Raw genomic sequence first — 25,710 nt, 5'->3', positions numbered from 1 at the left:
ACCATAACACCTAAGATTAGCTGTACAAACACATTCCTGAATGCTAACAATGGCAATTTCTTTCCTAATATCCTCATTTTTAATGTGAAACTACAATTGATGCCATCTGTTTACCCCACTAATTGTTCTCAAAACTCTCATATCAAAGGTGTCCAGTCTTTTATGAAGTGTTTTATTTCTAACCCAGCTTTCAAAATCCATAAGTTAAAATTGGTTTGAACACTGTCATGAACAGCTAATTTAGTGTTTTGACTAATTTCTTTCTTATTCATATAAATTTATTCAGCTGACTTCCTACCATACCAGCTTTACTAATTTTTTTGTCTATTTCCATATTTAATAAATTAAATCTTCACTAGATATTGTGCCTAAATAGCTGAAATGTTTTAAACCTATAAAACAAGTTCACCATTCAGGATACAGCTGATGTTTTCAATGTTTCTGCCTATTTTCATTGTCATTGACTTTTTATTGCTGATTTTCATAGCAAATTTATTACAACAATTATTCAATTTAGTCAGAGAATCGGGCAGACTTGTACTGGATTTATTCAGAAGTATATCATCATCATCAGACGTATGAGTATAATGCCCTTTATCAAACTCCAAAAGATCATTTGTTTTTTTCCCATTGTGATCAAACACTGATGATTACTGACCAGCAGCATTCTTAAATAATTGTCTAGAGCACGTGACCAAGTATTTTGCAATATGCGTAAGTGATATTTATGTACATCTGCATCAAGATTTCTAATTCAGTGGCTGTTATGTGTAACATAGGTTTATGACAAGTTGTGGGTGGAAGTAACAAAAAAATTATTCTGCTGCTGATATTTTGCTGGATTTCAAATGATTTTTGTCTGTTCCCTGAAAAAAAAAAAAAGCATTTGTCAGAGAACAGACAACGCTGGTGTCTGTCTGCTACTTCTGATTTGCCTTATATAATGATGCCATGGTATCATATTTCTTACATTCTTCAAGATATGAATGTTAGCAATACTTCTGGTCTTTTCAAAATTGGTCAAGTTGTAAATACATAGCACAAAGAAAAGAAAGCTGTATGCAAGAGTTCCATGCAGATGCTAGTTTTGTCTGCATTCTACCTTCAAAGCAATGCGTTAAATGTACACATACTCATCTACTACCAAAGTCAAATTAAATACTCCTCTTTATCAGATTATTTGTTCCCAACAGCTCATTTATTTTGGCCAGACACTAGTTGGTTATCTGAGGCCACAATTAAGGAATCAAATATATCACAAACTTAAATATATCAGACCTAATAAAGAACTCTTTTTTTTTTTTTTGAAAAAACACGAGTAGACGACTGCTTCATGGGTATAGCATTACTTAAGAATTTCAATATAAAAGGAAATAAATTAGAACAGGCGCAAAAATACATATACCTCGGACACTTGATCACAGAGAATGGCAGGACAGAAGATGAAGTTAGAAAAAGGATTGAAATTGCAAGGTCAACTTTTAACAGTATGAAAAATCTACTAACATCTAGAGAATTAAATCTGAAAACAAGACTAAGAATCTCCAAATGCTACATATGGTGTCTACATTATTATATGGAGTAGAGATATGGGCACGCTCCAATCTGAGTGTAAAAAAACTGGAGGGCTTTGAAATGTGGATGCTGTGAAGAATTATGAGAATATCATGGAAAAACAAAAAGACAAATGAAGAGGTACTAGAGATGGCAGGTGTAAACAGGAGCCTGATGAAAGAAATTAAAAAGAGAAAAGTCAGATATTTTGGACATATTCTGAGACATAACTGCCTACAAAGGCCACTTCTCGAAGGAACTGTTGAGGGAAAGAGAAAGAGAGGAAGACAAAGACTGGAGTGGATGAAAAATGCAGAAGACTGGACCTCTCTCTCATATGAGGAATGCAGCAGAGAGGTGCAGAATAGGACATGGTGGAGACACATGGTAGTCAATCTCCTGGAGGGAGAAGACACTGACAGGACAGGAAGAATTTCAGTTTAAACTGTTTTGATTTTATGCCTATATTGACATTCAAAGATACCTGAATCATCATTACATTATTTTCATTTCAATATACAGGTAACCCTCGTATAACGTGGTACTTATACAAAGCGGTCGACAAATTGTAGTAACCCTTGTTCAACACGGTACTTATACAATGCGGTTTCAATTAAAACACGGTATACAAATTATAGTAACCCTTTATCTTTTCATATATTTTTCATCAGCAAATTAAAATTCCAATTTTATATTCGTTAAATTTGCATCTGCCCTTATTGCGCATGTAGTTATAAGTAGCAAATTTATATTAGGGGCAATACCCTTTAGCACGCATTTACATCAATTGTTCAACCATATATAAATTGTTTATTGTTGAAAATGGTCTTCGTTTTCTGCCAGGAAAGCGCATTAAAAATCATAAGTGTTAATCTCAAGCTGAGCACTTTATTTTCTGGTTAGTTACATACGATAGATATGTAATGCTTTTTTTTATGTAAAAAAAAATATTTTTATAGTAACGCCACTCAGAGGGCTTTTGCAATATGGTTGAAAACAAAATTAGTGAATTAATTAATGGGAAACAGATTTAAATGAAGAGGAACTGGTACAATTAATAGATGACATCGAACCAAATGGCAGGGAAAGTTCTGCCGAAGATTCTGATTGTGATGAATCCGTTAAAGAATTCGGTTTAAAGAAATTATCAGAAGGATTGGACTTGGCTAGGAAGTTAGGATGTTATTTGACGGATAATGATCCCTCTGGAAAATTCAGGAGACAGCTGGATATTTGATTAGCTCCATATTATTAACTTAAGAAAAAATTGCAGCATAGTGGTAAGGAAAGTCTTATTACTGACCTTCTTGGTAGCTAAACAGCCGAAGTATGCAATGAGAATTACACAAATAATGTCCAAGAGATTTGAAATGATGATGACCAACCACTCGTAAATAAAGAACATCTACGAAATGTTCGTTTTGAAGACCGATGACGAATAAAATATGCACTTTATTATTTTATTTTGCCTAAAACATTTATGCATTATGTGCAATGAAGTTTACGTAAAATTTGTATTTTTATAAGTTTATACTATGTATTCTGTTTCACAGTTTATATGTTTTCTTAACTTACATGAATTACCTGAAATAAATAAAAATATTTTTTGTTGGATATGTCATTGTTGTTTATATAATTAAAAAAAAAATAAAAAAACAATTTCGGAACCTAGTCCTACTTTTTTTGTGTGATCGGAGTCTCGCATAACGCGATTTATATAATGTGGCATTTCTGTGGAACCTAGCATCCACGTTATATGAGGGTTACCTGTATATAAATATTCATTTACTAGTTCTGTTTGAACTCGAGGTGTCATATCTCCTGCACATATCACTGAGATATTGTAAACAAATGACAAGAAATGCAATTTAAATTAAATTTTATCACTTCTTTATTCTAACTTTGCTGATGTTCTTGTAAGTGGATAAATATTAATTTTTGTTTATACATCTATACATGTGTTAAACTTACAAATACATTCTCCAATTATAGAAGAGTTCTGAATACAAGATAGAGGCTTGAAACAAAGAAAACAGTTACACTTAAGAAATTGTATTCATAACATACCACACTATTTCCAACTTCTGAACATGAGGCTCTTCCTTGTAAAATGGTACTCATATGAGATCGCAATGATGCATCATTTTCTAGATGAGCACAGAACTTCTGTATATATTCTTGTGCTTTCACAGGATCAGGAAAGTTTTCTACATAAAATAACCAGAAGCTAAAGATATAACAAAAATAAAGTCACAAAATACCTATGATGTGTACCATGCATAATATCAGCATACATATGAGGATAAGAGAGGGTAAAATTAAAATGCACTGGTTATTCCCAATACACTAAATGTCAGTTATTAATCAATTCTCAAATTTGTGTTTCTATCTATGTTTTTCTGTTTATGCATGCCTAGAAATGAGAAAATGAGGTAGAGGGTAAGTCATTTCTGCTGGCATATAATATCTACTACAGCAGAAAATGTATGACTAGTTTCATCTGAATACCCCCCCCCCCCTCCCCACACACATAATATTAACTAGCTGATATTATGAATTTAAATTAACATATAAAATAATGAATTGTAATTTGATTAGATATAAAATTTCCAATTACAATGATTTCACTACAATGATTCAAGACACATGAATCATACAAAGGAGAGATACAAAATATAGGATAATGTTTGCCTTAAAGAATGTGTAAGCAGCAATAATCCATGATGGCATAGTCATTAAAAACAAAAGAAGTAGAAGAAAGATGTTAAAAGTTTTTTTGTTTTTTTTTAATTGGTTATACTATAAATTAAAGATGCCAAGAAATTATATTCTTGATTTCAACCTTTCTCCAATTGTTAGCAAACAAATTTTGCACATGAAGTAACTTCACGACTGGACTATTTGTATACAGAGGCTAATGACTTCATATCAATTGCCTTAGTATCTCATAATGCAATGCACATATCCTTACGGACATGTATAATGCTATGCATTATGAGAAGGGCCACTACCCAGACTGGTTTCAACCTTCATTGAGGTGAAAAAGTGAAGGGGTGCTCATCACAGGCCTAGAGTAGTTAGTATATGGGTTTCTCATCAGTGGGAGCCAGACCTAAAAATGATGCAAAGGTTAAAGTAATGAAGTCATATTTCCATATAAAAGTACTCAAAAGGTGTCTCAGCTTATTACTAAAATATTTTGAATTAGAGATAGATGTTGAAAGTTTTTTTCACTTGGTTGTACTATAAATTAAAGATGCCAAAAATTATATTCTTGGTTTCATTCTTTATTTAAGTGTAAGCAAACAAAGCTTGCACATGAAGCCGCTTCACAACTGGGCTACTTGATCATTCTCCAAGAGAATGATCAAGTAGAGAATGATTGGGACCAACCAAATTGTACTCTCTATTGCCTTAAACCAGAAATACATACAATATGATGACATTTCATGCTTCCTGGGACATTGCCAGTTAAACAAGGACCTAGATGTTTTTATCAGGGAACCAGAGCAAACATTAAAAAGTCAGTTACTGGAACACACTTCAACTCAACATCTAAAAGAAGAAGAAGAAGAACAAACCCAATGTCAGAAGAACTGAAGATATAGGCATCATCAGTATAAGAAGTATTAACGGAAACAAAGTTGCAGAACTGGAAAAGTACCACGTGGACTTAGTAACTAGCATTACTAAGACAGAGAAGACTAAAACAGATGAGATCCTGCTAAATAATAAACTTATTCAAGCAATAATGATAGCATTTAACATTAAACATGAACATAAACTTCTTGATTGAAGGTAGTTTCAAGTACAGTTATGTGTGCAAACTTCAAAATGGGCGATGAAATTTATCTGTAGCTATGGTAGCACAAAGGTTCTCCTAGGAAGAAGTGCAGGAATTTTTTTTGAGTCATTTGTCAGTCAGTTGACGTAAAGAAAATTGACAAAAAGTGGTCTTTGTTGAGATCTAAACAGCAGAGCAGAAAATGAATCCCACAGGTACATAGGGGCATTTTGAGAAAATTTGGAGAATAAGGTAAGGCTAATAATAATGGTAAGTATCTGCTGGACTTCTGCTTAGGACATGGACCACTTGTTTCTTCATCACTTGGGCAGAAATGCAGAATATAAAAAAAAGAAAAGAAAAGAGATGGCAGTGCTTGCAGGAAAAAAATTATTTAAGTAGTGATCAACTAAGTATGAGGGAGGATTATGAAAGAAGTGTTGGAAGTGAGGAAAGTGGAGTGACAAAGTAAAAATTGTTACTTTATTATCAAAATATGACAACACTGAGTTAAAGAGCAAATGATTCAATGTGCAGGCAGTATATAAGAAACGACTGAGAATTTTTCAATGTGTAAAGTGAATTTGATGGTAGAAAAAACTTGTATAAGACAGTTGGACCAAATCTGAATGGTTTTTAATATCAGGAACCTGGAGAAATTATTTATTGGGGTAAGACATAATTAGGAGTCAAACACTAGACCATCATGAGAGGAAAGGTAAGAATGTCTGTGTATGTTCAAGTGAAGATATGTAAATGTCATAACATGAATGTCGATGAACATGGTTATGAATTTTGTGAAAGGTGAACCTGTAACTTTGTATGAAAATTTGGGATATTTGATTGTGTGAGTGGGGGGGGGGGTTGGAAAGTTGTCCAACTAAGCCAAGATTGCAGATGTATACAAAAAAGCCAGGCACATCAGGAAAAGAGAGAGATTGAGTTTATTGCTTTGATGAATGTTGTGGCCAAAGAATTAAATGTGGCTTTAGTGAAAACTGGCTGTTAGTTCAGAAGTAGCAATTAGAATTAAGTGTAATATGTAATATTTTTAAGAAGGGCAAAAGGGATAGGAGAGGAGGGGAGTGCTACTAATGATATTTGAGTTGAGTTAGTGTAGAAACTCAAGTAAGCAATAATAGTAATGCTGTTCTATGTAGAAATGAGTTTGAGGCAATATAATGTGAAGTGAAGGCTAATGGCATGAAATATATGGTGGACCACTGCTACAGACCTGGTGGTTCAGTTGCTGGGGATGATGAAATGCATTGTGAAATTACACTGATGAATATTGAATGAGTCATTATTTTGGGTAACTAACTAATTATACAAACATCAATTTGGTAGTAGAGAAAACTCATGATAAGTATGAAGGAGAATTTATTGAGCTGTTGTGAGATAACTTTCTCAAGCAGTATTTAAAAAAAGGAACTCAAGGTCAAAGATGTTAATTTTATTATTGCATCAGAAGTTGTCTTATTTAAGGATGTAGATGTTTTGCCATTAGTTGGCGATGTCATGCTAAACACATGGGCAGAAGTAATTTATATGGATGCTTCAATTAGGAAAGATTACATGTTGAATACAAAGAGGAAAATTATATATACAGTCATGAACAAATTAACCCGAACACACCAAAATTTCTTCAAGTTTTTGATTTTGGTTTGGTTTTTGTTTCAGTTCACAAATTTTGGCTTTGGTTTTGACTTACTATATTCAGTTTTGGTTTTTATTTCACTATTTTGGTTGAGTGTTGTGTGTGTTTTAACTGTCTCAACAATGTTTTTTAGTAATGTTGTGTGTTTTTAATAGTGTAAACAAATTGGCATTCGTAGTATTTTATTCATTTTGTGTAGCTATAAAATGGATACATCTCCAAGAAAGCATTCAAAAATATGTAGTCTTTCTCAGCACACATCCATCACTTAAAGACAAATTGCCAATGAGTGTGGTGTTGGTTTGGGTACTGTTAATGTAATTTTAAAGAGAATTTGGGAAACAGGGATGTTTTCTGCTGACAGAAAAGGAAAATGTGGGTGAAAAAAGGAAAGGAAAACTATTCTTAAGATCATTTACTAGTTAGGAAAAGCAAAATGAATCTAAGATTGTCTACTGTAGACTTAAACAGAGACTTGGCAGCTAGTGGGATTAATGGTTTTCTGACATGACAGCCCATTGAAGATTGTTAGAAGCAGAAAGGACTGCCTACAGACCAAAAAAGAAACAACTGTTGATGAAGACTATGCAGAAAAAGAGGCTCCAGTGGGCAAAAGTGTACAAAGATTGGACTGTTGAGAAGTGGAAGTAGATAATATTCGCAGATGAGAACCATTTCTTTGTCCAAGGAAAGCAAGTACCCTATGTTTGCAAATCAGCTGCTGAGAAGACTTTTTCTACCCACCTTCAACAAGCTCCTAAACACCCAGCTAAAAAGATGTTCTGGGTGGCTTGTTTTACACATGATGGTCCAGGATTACTTGTGCCTGTTGACAGTATGATAAAAAGTGACTGATACATCAAAATATTGGAGAAAGGAGTAGTCCCACATATCCAAAAAGATGAAGAACTCATCTTCCAACAGGATCTCACTCCATGCTACACTTCAAAAAAGTAAAAGAGTTCCTCAAAAATCACAACATCCAATTGCTTCAGTGGCCAGGTAACTCTCCTGAAATTAACCCAATAGAAAATGTGTGGGCCATAGTGAAAAATAAGGGAAAATTAAATTGTGATGCAAAGGATAACTTAATACAATCCATTATAAAAGCATGATTTCGAGATGCAGAAATAAGAAAAGTTTGTTCTATGTTGGTAGAGTCCATGCCTAAGTGAATTATTGAACTTATTAGGAACAGAAGAGCACATATAAAGGATTAGGTAAAGTTGGAGTTTAATTTTTGTACTTATTTTCTTGCAAAATTGAAATTTTTCTTTAAAATGTGAGTGTTCGGATTAATTTGTTTGCTACTGGAGAATATCATGTTCGATCCTATGGTATCAGTTACTGAATGGAAGGATGTCAGCTTGGTATGAGAACTTTTAAAAAATGATAGAATGATGCAATGTCTGAATGTATCCCTACAATTAGACAAACATACAGGGTGGGTGTGAAGTGAATGTGCAACCATATTAAATAGGATATCCAGGAGGAATGTCATGATAATAAGGATGACAGAAGTTATGTACACACATGAAGTATAGGCTAGAAACGTCAGGAGCATTGCACAGAAAGCAAAGTAGGAGTATGAAAGAAATTGACTCTGTAGGCTAAAGGCAACCCCCACATAATTCTCTTATTAGAGCAAGTAAGAAACAATGAACGTGGAAGAATAAACTTACTGAATGCAGATAAAGAGTGATTGCTTTACTAAGCTCTATCAAACTGGTGTAAGCATGGTGTACAGTGCTACCACTATATTGGATGAAGAGACGGTGGCACATGAGGAGGTTCTAGAGCTGTTGCAGTTTTAGAGAAGCTGGTTAGAATCCATATACAGAAATGGGTTGACAGGTAATTGCAAGAAGCAGCAACTTCTTGGGTGATGAATAAACTATGATACTGCTGGACTTTGCTTAGACATTCAGTAAGATGCTATAAAAAAGGTTGTTGAATAAATTGGATGATATGGGATTGAATATAAACTACTAACTTGGATAAGAGGATGGATGAAAAACGGTTATCAGAAAGTGGTATGGATGGAGTGCAAATCTGCTAGATTTAATGAAAACAAAAGAGTACCCCCAGAGATCAGTCGAGACTGCTGTTGTTCAATCTATACTTGTTTCCATAAATTAAGGAACAAACAGAAAAATTGCAATAACTGAAAACCTGTATAATAGATTTTTAAGCGATTTAGTGAAATGTAGTATGATATGAGATGTGAAAGAAACACAAAAAATTATAAATAAATAGTTTAATTCAGTAAAAAATAAGCAGACAAAAAGAGGACAATGGTTAAAAACAAGAAGTCAAAAGGAGATCATCAAAGTGCTTCAAATGTTGTCATCCTTCAGGGCAATCCAGTGGTCACAATGATGTTTCATATTATTTATAATGGTGTCTGGGAGCTCAGTTGGTAATAGCAACCATTGCTCCTGCAAAGCTCTCCTAAATCCCTCAAGATTGTTTTTTTTTTTTTGGGGGGGGGGGTTTGACAAGCAGCAACATGTCTACCTTGAGCAGGTTTGGGATGCTCTAGGTAAATTAAGGGCAGGAAACTTGGTTGGTCAATCCATATGTATAATGGTCTGTTCTTGAAGATATTGTCCATGAGCTTTGCTTGATGAGGAAGAGCATTATTATAATGTATGATAAATGTCGCCCATTTTGCACTTGCATATGAAAGAACATAGGGATTCAGGACCTCGTTTCTATAAGTTGCAGCATTCATGGTTCTGCCAGGAAATGAATACAGATCCACCCAACAGAATACCTACTGACAATCCTGCTGCCTTTTCAAGGATATTAGAGGGATGATAATGTGTCCCTGGTTCCTTCCAGATCACAGCATGTATTGCTTTGTAGAGCAATACAGAACTTCTTTGTAAACAATACCCACTAGTCTTGAGTCCAGCTAAGGTAGAGCCTGGCCCATTTCAGATGTTCTTTCCTGAAGTGGGGATAGAGTCACACAGACTACTAGTCACCTAGCATACAGACCACCATTGTAAAGGCTTCTGTACAAAGTGGAAGCATATACTAATGTTCCCGTAGCTAAGATTTGATCGTAGCTGATTTGGGGGTAGCATTCCTGTTTCAGCAAGTAAATAATCAGAGATATTGGTCGCCTACCGTGATTGTAGTCCATGGCCTTTCATGGACTGGAATTATGGAAGGAATGCTATTTGTGACTTGGTCCACAGTCTGTGAATGATAGAATGGCTTGCAAACAACCATCTGGCTACCTTCAACTGAATTTGGCTAGCCTCTAGTCTTCTGATAGCTTGTCACTTGAATTCATCAGTTAAATTATGTCTTTGCAACCATACCCAAGAATTTTGCTATCATGAAATCTCGTTTTCACTGCGGAGATGAAATGATAAACCATTCCAAAATAATGTATCTGACTTTTGTATGTTTTCTTTTACTCTTCTCTCTCTGTGGTACTGCGATTTTTCTCTTTGTTCCTTAATCAATGGAAACCAGTGTATAACAATAGTGATATTGAGAAAGACCTAGCAGAAGATGTTCATAGCTGATGATGCAAAGACAGGGAAGAGCAATCAGGGATACTATTAATATACAGCACTTACAAAATGATTTGAATAGTTCAGAGCTGTAGACAAAAGATAATGGTTATCAATTCTACATTAGTAAGTGTAAATTAATGCACTTTGGCATGATGAGATTTCCAATGGCATATTACCTTGGTGGTATTATGCATGGAGAAATTGATCAGGCTATGAATCTTGGGGTTATGGTAGACAGGAGGTTGAAAGTCAAAGGTCACATGGCAAAAGTAAACACAACTCAAAAGATAACTGCAATGCTGAAATGAATTTTGTTTTCTAAATCAACCACTCTACACATAAAAGTCAATCATAAAAATACTTGAGTTTTAACTGCAAATACCAAAAAACTCCCATTAAAATTAACTAAAAAAAATTAAATATGAAAAACATATAACAAAAAAAAAAAGAAAAAAAAGGGGGAACAACAACAAAAATATGCCACAACCAACTCAAAATAATACCAAAATGTTTTCATATTAATTTTGCCAACATCTGAGGCATTAATACAAACATTAGTGATATCACTACTCACAGACATCAAAACCTGATCTATTTTTCCTAAAAGAACACCAGTTGTCAACCTCCATGACCACAGTCCACCTCAGCTATCCCAGCTACATCCTACATGATGCATTTCACTAAAAAGGGTGGAACATACTTTTTGTGAAATCCAATGTCCCCTTTCAAAGGCTATCCAACTTAGAATCCCCACTTTTTGATCCGCTCTCCAGATTTCCTTACCACAATTTACAGGCTTCATTTTCTGCCTTTACCACTCTCCTAACTCTGACAATCCTGCTGCCCTATGTTTTTGGACTACTTATCACTAAAAATTGATTTCTTACAAACTAATTACTCAAATTATAAGATTTTCCTCCTTGGGTACATTAACATCCATGACACAAACTAGCTACACCCTGCTCCAACTTCACAGATCATGCTGGTAGGGAAACTGAATCATTTGCCATCAATCATGACCTAACACAAATTGACAATCTACCAACCAGAATACCAGACAATCCTCATGGCTTTTCTTAACCAATTCTCCCTTCAAATATACTGTGGATGTCTGCACTCCCTGAGACAACTCTGACCACAATCTTATTCAAGTCTCCTTCTCTACAGTTTGTTCTCTGCCAGCCAATTTCAACCTTGTACCCTACGGCACTATTATTGTGCCAAATGAAATTACCTCGGAATTTATATGCTGCTTTTCTATGGTCAGATTACTGCTTTTATTATCATGATCCAAACATCTGCACTAAATTAGTAACTGAAATAATCCTCACTGAAATGAGAGCCTTCATTTTCCACTCCACTGCTAATCCATGACCTGTATTCAAGCCCTGGTTATCAAAAAAAATGTGCCTGTGATATCTACGATAAAAATGCAGCTTATATTCGATGGCTTAAATTAAAAACTCCAACTTTTCATTCAGCTTACACAACAGCTAGAAACATGTGTAAAAAAGTTATCTATGATTCTAAAGAACTTTGTAAGAAATGCATTAAACATAATAATAATAATGCAATAAACTTGCCTCCTGCTCAACTGGCAGTCAAGCCTTCTGGTCTCTTGATAAGGCTGTTGGGTAACTTCTGTCCTTCCATGTTGCCACCTCTCTTGCATCTTGATGGCACTATTATTATTATTACGTGACACCTCCAGGGGGTCCAAAGACTCATCGAGGGAGGACACCTACTCCACCACTCAATTCACCAACCCCATCTACTGCCCACCACCACAACTAGTATTTCCACAGACAATCACAAACATCCATGCCCATGGCAGGATTTGAATTCACAGCCTTTTGGCTGGAGAGCGAATATGCTAACCACTCGGCCAACCCAGGCTAGCTTGGGCTGGCCGAGTATGGTAAGCTCACCCACTATGGTAGGCTCAACCAAGGAAAAGGCTGAGACCTCTTGACATCAATTTTTTCCATCCACTCCTGCCTGGATAATCGAGTCAAATCGCCTCCCATATATCAACAAACTGCCCACTGCATGCTTCTTCTGAACTTTCACCAAAAGGACATCAGAAAAACCCTTATTAATCTTGATACTAATAAGGCTCCTGGTCCAGATGTTATTCCTCTGGTTGTTCTCAAGACTTGTGCTCCAGAATTGACACCAATTCCATCCTGTATCATCTATATAAACTTTCATATTCTACTGGCATCTAAGCATGGAAAGAAGCCCACATCCAGTCTGTATCCAAAAAGGGAAACAAAACTCAGTCATCTAACCATCATCCAATTGTTCTCACCTCAGTACTTTCAAAAACGATGGAAAAGGTTATCAACAACTAGCTTCTCTGGAGTGTCTCAGCGTTCTGTGCCCACATTCTTCCTCCCTACATCAATGACCTCCTTTCTTTGACTTCAAATCCTATTCACGACTTTGCCAATGACAGTATTCTTCATTCCTCTTCATCATTTGATAAACCCTGCAATACTGCATGTTAGATGCTTCAAGATTTTTCATAACTAGCGACCTGAACACTGACATGCTCAACAACCTAAAATGGGGATGAAAACAACTTTAGTAAATTTCAATGAAAAAAAAAAAAAAATTAAGCCTATCTTATTACCTGCAAGAAAATCCTTCCTCATTCTCTCTCATTTTTGATAATGTTCCAGTTACCTTTCAAGATCAACTTTCTCTTTTTAGGTTCACTGTCACATCCAGTTTATCCTGGCACAAACATATTACTCACATAGCCTCCTTAGCCTCTATAAAGATTGATGTTCTTTTTTGTTCTAAACATTACTACTCTTCCTCTCAATTACTAACACTATAAGTCTCAGATCTACCCAACTTTGGATGGCTGTTCCCACATTTGGTTGAAGCACCCAAGACATCTCTAAGAATTCTTAATAACATCAGAAGAGGGAAATCCACTCAATAGATGACCCTTCCCTCACAGACTCCCTTTTGTCACTTTATCATAGGCACTCTGTTTCAGTTCTGTGCCATTTCTATAGGTACTTTCATGGGCATTGCTCCTCTGAATTGGCTGTTATCATTCCTTCCCTATCTTCTAACCACAGAAGAACTAGAGCAGCCACTGGCTAATACCTATACACTGTCCAACTTTGAACATACTGAACTAACTTCTCATCAACTTCTTTCATTTTATCCACCTCTATTCTTTGGAACAATCTCCCCTTTACCATTTTTCTGAGCACAACCTCCCACTCTTTAAGAAACATATCTAGAGGCTACACTTTCTCTTTAATCACTTGCCCAAACACATGGCACTATAGTGTTATAGTTCATGTGACCTCAGGATCAATATAAAAAAATAAAAATACGGAAGTTTTGCTTCTTCACAAAGCCTTGATACGATCACACCTGGTTTGCTTAGTGTAGATTTGATCTTCTGGTTTCCCAGGAATAAAGATGCTGGGAAAAGTGTGGAAGAGTTACAAAGAAGATATCAGGATTATATAATGTAGATTATGAAATATATTGAGAGTATGTGGACTTCAGATTCCAGAAAACAGGAGAAAGAGGGGGGGTGATATGACAGAAGCCTAAAAACTTCTGTAAGGACTGATACAGATATCAGTTGATAATTTTTTTTTCTATTAAATGGGAGTGGAAGAGCACAACCGGGCATCTGTGGAAGTTAAGATTTTGTATTTGATTAAGAAAGGAGGAAGAGATAAATTTTTCTCTCATGGAAGAGTGAGTGAGGGAACAGTTTGTCTGTTGAAGTTGTTAGTGCATCTACTGGGAATGAGATGAACTCTTTGAGCAGAGAGTTAAAAATATCTCAGCTTCTATGGCATTTAAATACATAGAAAAAAAAATTGGCAAATTGCAGCAGAAAGCTGTTACAATCTCTTAGCAATCTTCCCGATATTTTCATATAACTGTATTGATTTGGAAGGTTTACATTAAACAATACTCCAAGTCAAGAGCAACTTGATGAAAATGAACAGACAGCTACTACTAATGGGTTGAGCATTAATTACAGTAAGACTGAAGTTAATGCTGCCCTGCTAAATGCTGTTTTATAGCACTCTTTTGCAAAAAAAACGTTAAGTAAACCAGCAATTCTAGAATTCAACTTGCCACCTTCGAGCCTTAACACTACATAATTCCGTGTATTCTTCAACTTCAAGCAATAATATTGAATGTACTCACTCCTTTAGTAATTTGATGTGCTTGGTATGAAATATGCACGTTCAGTTATTAAATATATATATAGCAGTGTTTGAATTGGATAAAAAAATAGTGAATGTGTAAAATCAAAGACACAAAGAAAAATTATTTACTTAAATACAAAATTGCAAGTGTTAAGGCTGTTAGAAGCAGGTAAACATCAATATGATATAGGTGCTTAGTTAAACTTAGCAATGTCTACCATAAAAATAATTACGAAAATGTTGATCTGCAACTGCAACCCTCAAGATTTTCAGCAACAAAGGTAACCTTCAAGAAGCCATATTCTTGATGGAAAAAAGAAAAAAAAAAAAGCTTTGTATTTGGGTGGGTGATCAAACTCATTGGAATATGCCCTTAATCCTGTGGAGGTCACGGCTGATCTGACAGATACATTGTTTAATATAAATATTCTTACACATATGCAGTGTATAGCTTGGAAGTCATGACTAGCTGCGCATGCATATATTATGAGTGATATACCACACTGTTTATTTGGTCAGTTTTGGTTTAACATGTTTTATGTAAAGATGTGTGATATTTGATAGTAAAATTGTATCTGAGTGAGACACTGCGAACTTTGATGTCAGTATAGTATTGGTTTAGTTTTTCTTTTTTTTTTACCATTGAAAATGGGTGGAAAAATATATCAACTGGATAACTCATCAGATGTTGAAGAGATTCAGCGAATGTTGTTAGAGTCCGATGATGAGAATGATAGAGTTGAAGGTGAAATTTGATAGTCAATTGTATCTGAGAGAGAGACATACCACGAACTCCAATGTCATTATAGTACTGTTTTTTTTTTTTTTTTTTTTTTTTTTTTTTTTTTTTTTTTTTTTTTTGTTCAGTAATTTCTATATTGTAACTGAAAATAAATAAACCATCATGTATTATATTTGCAGTGTTTTTTTTTTAAAGTTATATCACATTTTAACACATACTAGAAACGAATGTATCTCTCAGATACACGTGACCTACACCACAATTTTTTCGACTGCGACCTCCGCAGGGTTAAATCAATTAATAATAATCCCTCATATTTGTAGATTTAGGGACTCAAAAACACATGTGTTGAACAGATTATTTTATTAATTACAAATAAAATAAAACTTGACGTTTCGACCTCTATATCGAGGTCATCATCGGAAGAATACAACTGTATACAGAACCAAGCTGCATGCTCATGCTTTCTATACCAGTAAACTAAATCTATGTAGTTAATAAATCTTTTTTCTAGCCTGACCTCTAGTGATAGGGGAAAAAAAAAAAAAAAAAAAAAATATATATATACAGGGTGTTCGGGATAAATTTGACATATTTATAATTAATTATATTTTTCCGTAAGTTACATGTATTAACACACACTTCTCTTCATTTAAAAGTTTGGACCCTTCTTCATTCATATACAAGATGTCAGAAAGGATGGATAGCTGGAACCCACCTGAATCATGGAAGAGAATAACTTGTATCATGATGATTCGTGCCCGCCATCAAAATAAGGATATTACGACTGCTGCCCAATGCTCCCTGAATACAGTAAAAACAATCAGGCATGAACTAGAGACTTGCAATGGTGACTACGAGGATGTAGCAAGAAGAAAGATCCCTAGCAGACGATCTGATTGCGTTCGTACAGCAGAATTCCTCGCAAATCTGCAGGAACAGGTGTTGAAGAACCCTGGCATTGGAATTCGGGCTTTGTTCGTGGAGTTGCTAACTGTAGTCAAGCCCTGGATAACAAGGGTAGCCAATGGTAGGCCGTATGTATGGCAGCAGGATTCGGCCCCTTGCCACACCTCTGGGAAAAGTCAAAAATGGTTGTCTGAAAATTTCTACGACTTCACCAGTCCAAATGTTTGGCCTCCAAACTCCCCAGACCTTAACCCCATGGTTTATTTTGTATGGGGCGCAGTTGAAAAAGACACCAATCGCACTTCCAGTAATACAAAAGCCCAGTTAATGGATAAAATTAAAACAGTTTTTGCGGCCCTTCCCAGGGAGACTGTAGCATCAGCTTGTTCGAGGTTCCGAAGCAGAATTGAAGCTGTGATCGATGCTAATGGTGGTTATTTTGAGTAAATCTTGTTGATAGTATTGTAATTAACTCTGCCTGTAATGTTTTTTTGTCAATTCATTAAATTTAATAGATACAAAGAAGATTTTATTTTTCCTTACGAAACTGTCAAATTTATCCCGAACACCCTGTATATATATATATATATATATATATATATATTATAAATAGATAAATGCAACTACAATAAACTGTTAGAGTCCTCATGTATTAATATTCTGGATAGTTACAAAATGATTTCTTTCAGTTGCTATTGAATGTTCTAAACACTTCACCAGGTTGTCTTCTTGTAGTGGGAATTTTTTCTAATGCTAGTTTAGGATGTTATACAGGTTGCAGATGGGTCCTCCACATTCTTGAAATGATGGCCTCACCATTTCAAGAATGTGGAGGACCCATCTACAACCTGTATAACATCCTAAACTAGCATTAGAAAAAATTCCCACTACAAGAAGACAACCTGGTGACCTGGTGAAGTGTTTAGAACATTCAATAGCAACTGAAAGAAATCATTTTGTAACTATCCAGAATATTAATACATGAGGACTCTAACAGTTTATTGTAGTTGTATTTACCTATTTATAATATATATATATATATATATTTTTTTTTTTTTTCCCCCTATCACTAGAGGTCAGGCTAGAAAAAAGATTTATTAACTACGTAGATTTAGTTTACTGGTATAGAAAGCATGAGCATGTAGCTTGGTTCTGTATACAGTTGTATTCTTCCGATGATGACCTTGATATAGAGGTCGAAACGTCAAGTTTTATTTTATTTGTAATTAATAAAATAATCTGTTCAACATGTGTGTTTTTGAGTCCCTAAATCTACAAATATGAGTGCTGATCACCGTGTAACCCTAAAAGAAAGAATTAATAATAATGGAAAACACAAGAAACATTTTTCACATAAGGAATGGGGCAGAAACATTTACTGAAAATGTTTCTGCATTTTCTGTAAATGTTTACTGTAAGAGAAACATTTACAGTAAACAGCTTGATAGATTTAAAAAGCATAATCACCAATGCAGAAACAGCAAGTTCAGATACAAAGACAGCTTTGTATATAAGTTTATATCAAGAAGAAATAGAACAGGAATACTGAATAAAAGTTCAATACCATTCTATTCATGTTGGTTTTTCACCTTTCCCTATTTATTTAAGGTTAAAATTAGTCCCTTTAGTACTGTTTTATTTAAAGCTATAAATCCTAAGAATATATTGAGAATTAACAAGGATCTTACTGTATACAGCTTTCTCTGTAAAATCAACTTTTATCAGAAGTGTGGCCTGTTTTTGTTGAATGGACTCTGGTGAACCAATTGGGCATTACTGCTGCAAGAGAATATCCTCCTCCTCCTTCTTCTTATGGTGCTATCTTCTATCAAAGGTCAGTGACCATCCTGGTGAACAAACTGCGTTCTTGCATTAATCAGAGCAGTTGTGTGCTGCTCTTTCCTGTCCATGTTTTGATGTTGTCAAACCATGATATTCTTTTTCTTCCTCTAGTTCCTTTGCCATCAATTATTCCTACTAAAATAGTTTGTAGAAGTTGGTATTTGCTGTTTATGATGATGTGGCCAAGATATGTTTTGCATTTCTTGATTATTTGTACAAGATCTTTAGCTTTGCCAATGGATTTTAAGACATCTCCATTGGTAATTTTTTCTGTCCATGATATCTTTAGCATTCCTCTGTATAGCTACATCTCAAAGGCTTCAATTTTCTTGATGGTTATCACTTTCAATGTCCATGTTTCAAATCCATAGAGCAGAATAGACCACATGTAGCATTTCAGCATTCGGCATCTGACTTCAATGTTTAGGTCTTTATTGCAGAATAATGTTCTTGTTTTCATGAAGGACTGCTGTGCAACTTCAATCCTTGTCTTTATATCTATTTCAGGATCCCATCTTTAATTAAGCCAGCAACCAAGATATTTATTGTTGAAATTTTAGTTTTCACTTGGTTAGAGTATAATAATTTGGCAACTCCTATAGGTAGAGATGACCTGCGAATGCTTCTGCCTGGTATCTCAGCTTGGGCCTGGCTCCCACAGAAGAGACCTCAATAAAGGTCGAAACTAGTCTGGGTAGTGGCCCTTCCCTTAATGCATAACATTAGACATATCTGCAAGGAGATGTGTTTTGCATTATAGGAGATACTGAGACAGGAGTGTTGGTAGCTTGCAACGAGTTGCCCTAGTGTTGTACCACCTTACCCCAGTCCTGAAGATACTTTCAGGCGCAAACTTTGTTTGCTCACATTTGGATAAAGGATTAAACTAAATTTATTATACAAGATATTTATATCTTGACACTTGATGGATATTTTTCCCACTGATTGTCAGTTTCATTGATGAGGTTGGATGTTTGCTGATGACAATGTATTTTGTCTTGTTGATGTTTATATTTATTCCCATTCTTTGGCTTTCTATGTATACTCTGTCAATGAGTATTTGGAGAGCCATAATGTTATCTGCAAATTAGCACGGTGTCATCTGCATATCGTAGGTTGTTAACAATCTTTCCATTTATTGCGATTCCCTCTAGACATTCTTCCAATGCCTTTTTAAAGATTACCTCTGCGTATATGTTGAACAAGAGTGGTGAGAGCATGCAGCCTTGTCTCACTCCTCTTTTGATGCTAATATCACTGGTGGTAAAGCTGACTGAATGGTAGCTGACTGATTCCAATACAGAGTTCTTATTAGTCTTATGTCTTGTTCATCTAGCTCTATTTGTTGAAGGACTTCTATTAAGTTAGTGTGTCTGACTTTGTCGAACGCTTTTTCAAAATCTATGAAACACATAAAGACAGATTTCTGTTTTTCTGTGCATTTTTGTATTAATATTTGGGCATAGAAAAGGGCCTCTCTAGTATTCAAAACCATTCCGAAAGCCGAATTGCATTTCACTTAAAGTTTCTTCACTTTTTCTATAAATACGATTCTGAATTACTTTCAAAAATATTTTTAATGTTTGGCTCATTAGACTAATAAGTCGGAAGTCACACAGGAATTTGCTTTGGTTTTCTTTGGGATAGTGATAAATGTAGATTTCAGCCAATCTGATGGAAATTCATCACTTTCATATATTTTATTAAATAGTTTTTCAAGAAGTTTGATGTTATCTGGTTCTATTAATTTTAAAAATTCTGTTTGCACACCATCTGGTCCACTGGATTTTCCGGTTTTACTTGATCTTATAGCATTCTCTATTTCACATTTCATAATTGTTGGTCCTTGAATGTTATCTTTTATATTTATAGGCCTCTGTCTAGTATCATTGAAAAGTTCTGTTACATATTTTATTCAAATCTGTGCTTTATTATCTTCTTCTTCTAGAACTATTTTTCCACTTTCGTCTCTTAGAGACATGGTTTGTTTTTTTCTAGTTTTCCGGAAATTTTGTTGATTTTCTTATACAGATTGAAATTATCATGTTTCTTCTGAAGCAGTTCAATCTCAGTACATAAATTTTTCATCCAATTTTCCTTGGCTCCTTTTATTTTTTTCTTGATGATGTTATTGATGTTATATTTTTCTGTATATCTGGTCAGGTCTTTGTTTTTGTACATTCTTTTTGTATCAATAAGAGAAAGAATCTCATTTGTTATCCATTCCTGTTGTTTTACATTATTCACATAACCTACTTCAATACTTGTTGTTACGATGGCATTCTTTAAGCTATTCCAAAAAGATTCCACTCTTTTATTTTTTTTCATGTTAATCTGTTGTAATCGCAGGTTAAGCTTTGTCGTGGAACTTTTATTTATCTTCGTTTTAGTTTTTTATTTATCTTTTAGTTTTTCTACATCAATTTTCTTTTTCTTCTTGTGTGATTTTTTAGCTGATTTTAATCTAAGACTTATTTCTGCAACTATGGGATTGTGGTCTGATGAGATATCTGCTCCAGGATAAGTCTTTGCACTCTTTATACTACTGTGGAATCTTTTATTTATCAGTTTGTAATCAATTTGATTTCTGACAATGTTATGTCGGTTATCTTGAGGTGATTTCCAAGTGTACAGTCTTCTGGGTGGAAGTTTAAACAGTTTAAAATATCTGCTATTGTTAAATCTTCTTCCTGAAAGAACTGGACAAAGCGATCTCCTCTGTCCTTTCTGGTGCCTAAGCTATGTTCTCCAACAATTTCTCCATCACCCCCCCCCCCTGCCAACTTTTACATTGAACTCACCCATCACTATGTTTATATCATGTTTCTTTGTTAGGTTATTAATCTCTTTTAAGTGTTCATAAAACTCTTCAACATCTTCTTCGCTTTTGTCAGCTGTAGGTGCATAAGCTTGGATGATATTTATATTAACAGGGTTTCCCTTAACTTGTAACAGCATTATCCTTTCAGAAAATGGGATCCAATTTATTACTGATTTATTGATTTCTTCATCTACTATTACAGCTACACCATGTTGATGTTTGTTCTCATCATTCCCAGAATAATACATTGTCATATTATCTTGTTGACACTTTCCAGATCCTGGCCATCTTGTCTCGCAAATTCCCAAAATCCGGACGCCCAGCCTCTTCATTTCTCTTGTGACCTTTCTTAATTTGCCAGCTTCATATAGAGTTCTGACATTCCAAGTTGCTATTATAAAAGTGGACACCATTTTGAATCCGGAGATTCTTCACACCCCCTGTCCCATTTAAGGGACGTCAGGAACTTGGGGCCAATTGTAAGAGTTTGCTCACCATGGTGGTTGTTATTTAGATTATTTAAAAAATAATAATAAAATAAAATGAAAAATAACTAAATAAATAAAGTAGTAATAAAAATAAATTATTCTTGTCTGATCAAAATAAGACTCCAATATCTTCGATAAAGTGTTCTCTTTAAACAAACATTTGGACTTATTCAGGCACCAATGAAGTGAGCGTGTTTCATAACAATGACTGTTACGATTTGTATCAATACCATGTTTTGCTAAGCAAATTTCTCAGATTTCTTATTAACAGTGCAAGATGGGTGTTCTTGCTTTTTATCCTCATAGATCAGCCAGTTTGTCGAGCCTCCATAGCTTAGTTGGTATAGATGAAGCCCTTTGGTCAGAAAGACCTGGGTTCGATTTCTGTCCATGATGTAAGGAATCTATATCTGATCTCTTTTGATTAAAAGTGAGTTAGCTGGTCTCATACGAAGGTAGAGGGTTTTTTCACCTCGAAACTGTTTTTTTCGTCCCTCAGAGCAGAAAAACCTGCCCATGAACACACATGGATCTATAGTCATAAAATGCATTCCTAATAATCGCTCACTAGGAGGGCTCAACCAGTCCTAAGGGACAGTCAAAGAACAGGGGAGAACCCTATACAAATAAATAAATCCAGTTTGTCTAGGGTATGACAGATGACATTTGCAAGAAACTTGTTATATGCCAAGTATCAAAAGAGGAAATTATTTATCTTTAGAAGATGGAAACCAAGAAGAGAGTTTGTTGAAGGAAATAAAAGTAGCTATTACATTATATTTTTTTAAGGATTCTTGAGATTGGTTTAGAGACGCCAAAAACATGTGTGATCAGAATGCTCCATATTGCTTTGCAATTGTTTGAATTAGGCTTATAGAAATCAGACTCATTGTATAATTCATTCTGAGAAGCCATTCTGTTGCATCATGCACTTGATATCCAGAAGTTCTTGCCTTAGCTGTTGTGGTTTCAAGTATACAATATGAACATATTTTAGGATACACTATCACCATAGAAATGGAAAAAGAAAGCAAACTAGCTTTCCTGGACATTTTACTCCTCTGCTCTCCTTCAGGTGAACTAACCACATCCACGTATTGCAAATGTATCTTCATTAGATGCTACATATAGCAAAAAATCCTTCATCCTTCTCAAAAAAAAAGAAAAATCATAAAAAGTCTTTTATATCTTGCTCATGTAATATGCTTGAAACCACAACAGATAAGGCAAGAACTTCTAGACATCAAGCACATGATGCAGCAGAATGGCTTCTCAGAATGAGCTATACAACATGCTTTTGATTCTTATAAGCCTACTTCAAATTTCTTACAACCATGAAACAGTATGGAGCATCCTGATCTCATACATTTCTGGCATCTCTGAACCAATCTCGAGAATTCTTAAAATATATGGTCTAGTAACTGCATTTATTTCCTTCAACAGGCTGTTGAAGGAAATAAATATTCTGGAGATAAGGTAGAGCAGTAGCTTCTCCATTTGCTTCCTGCTCTGCAGTATTACAGATGTACATAACATAATCATATTGCCATCTGCAAATCTCTGATCACAAGCTTTTCTGTCATCATTTGGCTTCAACCTTGTGTCAGTACTGGCAATGCTGCTTCCCACTGTCAGGGGCAGTAGCCCCAGCAGGTGCTTATTTAATGGCGGCACTACTCGCCATGTCACCGAGTTGTTATTGGGCTTTGTGAGATTTTAACTGAGACAGAGTTGCCAGTTGTGACCCCCCTCATGCCATGATAGCTCAGCCGCTGTTGGTCCACGGCTGCTTATTTGCCAGATTGCTCTGCTTATGTCGCAGCTAGCCTCCATATCTGAAGGCTGTTCTCCGATCTGCCACGTGGGGACGCACCTGGTAGTAGTCAGCTCTGCCCCAGGGATATCCTCCTAGTTAAAATAATTTACACAAAAAATCACATCATTGTCCAGGCCAACAGTATGGAGATCTAACAACACTTACACACAGAGCTAGGGCTATTTGTTCCAATGACACAGCTCTTTCCAGAGCACTCAACTATCTTCGGCATACTTTCTTGGCCAATGGCTACAGCTCCCACAAAATAAATAAAATACTACATGGTCCCTTGCTTCTCTCTACAAGAAGACATACAAGAAAAAAAAAACACCATTATTCCTATTCAATATATCTGAGGTACATCTTAAAAGACAGCCAAAGTATTAATAAAATATAACCTTCACACCACATGTCAAATTAGAAACTTTGATCCATTTTCCTAAGGAAAAACTCCACCCTCTAGCATATCCTGGAGTGTATAAAGTTCCCTGTGACTTAGCCAACTATGGACAGACAGAAATTCTGTTAACATCCACCAAGGAGAACATAAGAAATACATTCACTACCATTATTATGGCAAATCGGGAGAGGCAGACCATGGTTTGGGCACTTCTTCACACAGGATTAGATGGAAGAAAACCATTGTGCAATATAGAATTGTTACAATTCAGAAAGACTATTTATAGAGTCAGCAATGGCTATGAAGCATATTCTCCTAACCTAAACAAGTATGGCTGCATTAATTTGCCAAAAATTTGGAAGACTGTCATCCTAAAATCAACTCCTACACAACTGTAGTATTTTTTTATACAGTATTAGAAGGTACCACATTAGGACTTTAGGTCTTTCGTCTGTTTTCATTTGTCCTGTTTTTCTTACTCATCGTCATGAGTAACTGGTTTGAAATCCAGTGAAATATAAGCCAGTTAATAAACAACCTTTTATAATTTAGTTTTGTTTTGTGATGTAATATCATTAAAATAAGTTATGAATAATGTCCAATACTTAAGCTTGTTATCTAGAAAGATTCAAATCATCCCCCTCCTCGAAAAAATAGGCATTCTGAAAATTTGATTTAATAAAGCACATGCTGTTTGCTCTAACTCTGATGATCTCAAATTTAACACCATCCAAAAGCATCATGTTTCATAATGGCTTCACTTCAAAGGAAGATTGATTTAGCGTCTGTCAAACATACAAGTCTATCCCCCCCCCAAGAACCCTGACCTTGTACGGCAAGTTCCAATTTCATGCATTGCAGGAATCTTTAAATCAATTTCAAAGATCCTTAAGATATAATTTAGTTCACACAGTTTTCTATATTAATAAACTCCCTCCTGATTGTTCTCCAGTAGGATAAACATCTCTCACTAGTATTTACTAGGTTCAGTAAGATTGCCTGCAAAAAGATCAGAACTACCAATCTTACATCATCCATAAGAAGTCTGACAAATCTGGTCTGGTACAACATGGAGTGGATACTAATCACAAAATCCTATGTTCCAGGATTTATGTGTTACATAAGCATCATTTTAAGTTAAAGAGACTGTTCAAAGAGAATACTGAAGCACTATTGCACAAAACTTACATCAGAATCACTGTGAGTCCTTAGCTAAAGTTTGGGAGAGTTCAGTACTCATTAATGAAAAGTAGTAATTTTTCATTAATGAGAAAAATTTGTGTTTTTTTCCCATAGAAAATTTGTGTTTTATAGTATATTAGTGTAGATTTTCATGCTTTTAGTGTTTTATAACACATTTTTGTTAAGATAGTGCTATAATAAATATAGTTCAAAATGGTGCCAAAAACGCACAAGAAATGCAGCGAAGTCGAGAACAAGAAGGCTTACTCTAATAAGGAGGTTAATGAAGATATTAAAAATGAATTAACCTCCAAAATAGCAAAATTAAAGCAGATTATCAGAGGAACCACGTGGAAATTACAAAAAGTTTAGAGGTGTTTGCCATGAAACAACAAAGTGTGGAATCAGATAAGTAACGTTGTTTGTAAAAAGAAGTATGTCATTTGGTATGGTGACTCTATCATAAAACATGTTGCTGATGAGCAGGTTATAATGTCAAGTTTTTTTCCAGCAGCTAAAATTAAAAATATAGCACATGCAATACAAAAACGGAAAAGAAAGTAAATGAGATTTAATTGTAGTAGATACTGATGACTAAACTACTGATAAGTTCAATATGAGAGAGGACATGAAAATTATAAACAACAGGTTAGAATAGTCACAATTGTTGTATGGAAAGCAAAGTCTGAGTATGAAAAGAAACTGGCTCTGCAAGCAATACAACCCACATATTGATATGCTGCAAGTAAAAGAAAGAATGAATATGAAAGAACAACACTTCTG

At 35.0% G+C, this 25,710-nt stretch overlaps 1 protein-coding gene across 1 annotated transcript in view; it reads right to left on the bottom strand.

Annotated features, from left to right (window-relative positions):
* Positions 1 to 25,710, bottom strand: part of LOC150105771 (sister chromatid cohesion protein PDS5 homolog B-like) — a 699,562-nt gene that overhangs the window by 309,269 nt on the left and 364,583 nt on the right. The window contains exon 16 of the mRNA XM_090394553.1: positions 3,622 to 3,761. Coding sequence (XP_090250679.1) covers positions 3,622 to 3,761 — 140 coding nt within the window. The remainder of the gene's footprint in view (positions 1 to 3,621; positions 3,762 to 25,710) is intronic.

This window comes from Typopeltis vanoorti, chromosome 6 (genome assembly GCF_054136105.1).
Source record: "Typopeltis vanoorti isolate ZY-2024b chromosome 6, IOZ_Tvanoo_1.0, whole genome shotgun sequence".
Taxonomy (NCBI): Eukaryota; Metazoa; Arthropoda; class Arachnida; order Uropygi; family Thelyphonidae; genus Typopeltis; species Typopeltis vanoorti.
The sequence above is the reverse complement of the archived record's forward strand: the minus strand, read 5'-3'. Positions and strand labels throughout refer to the sequence as shown.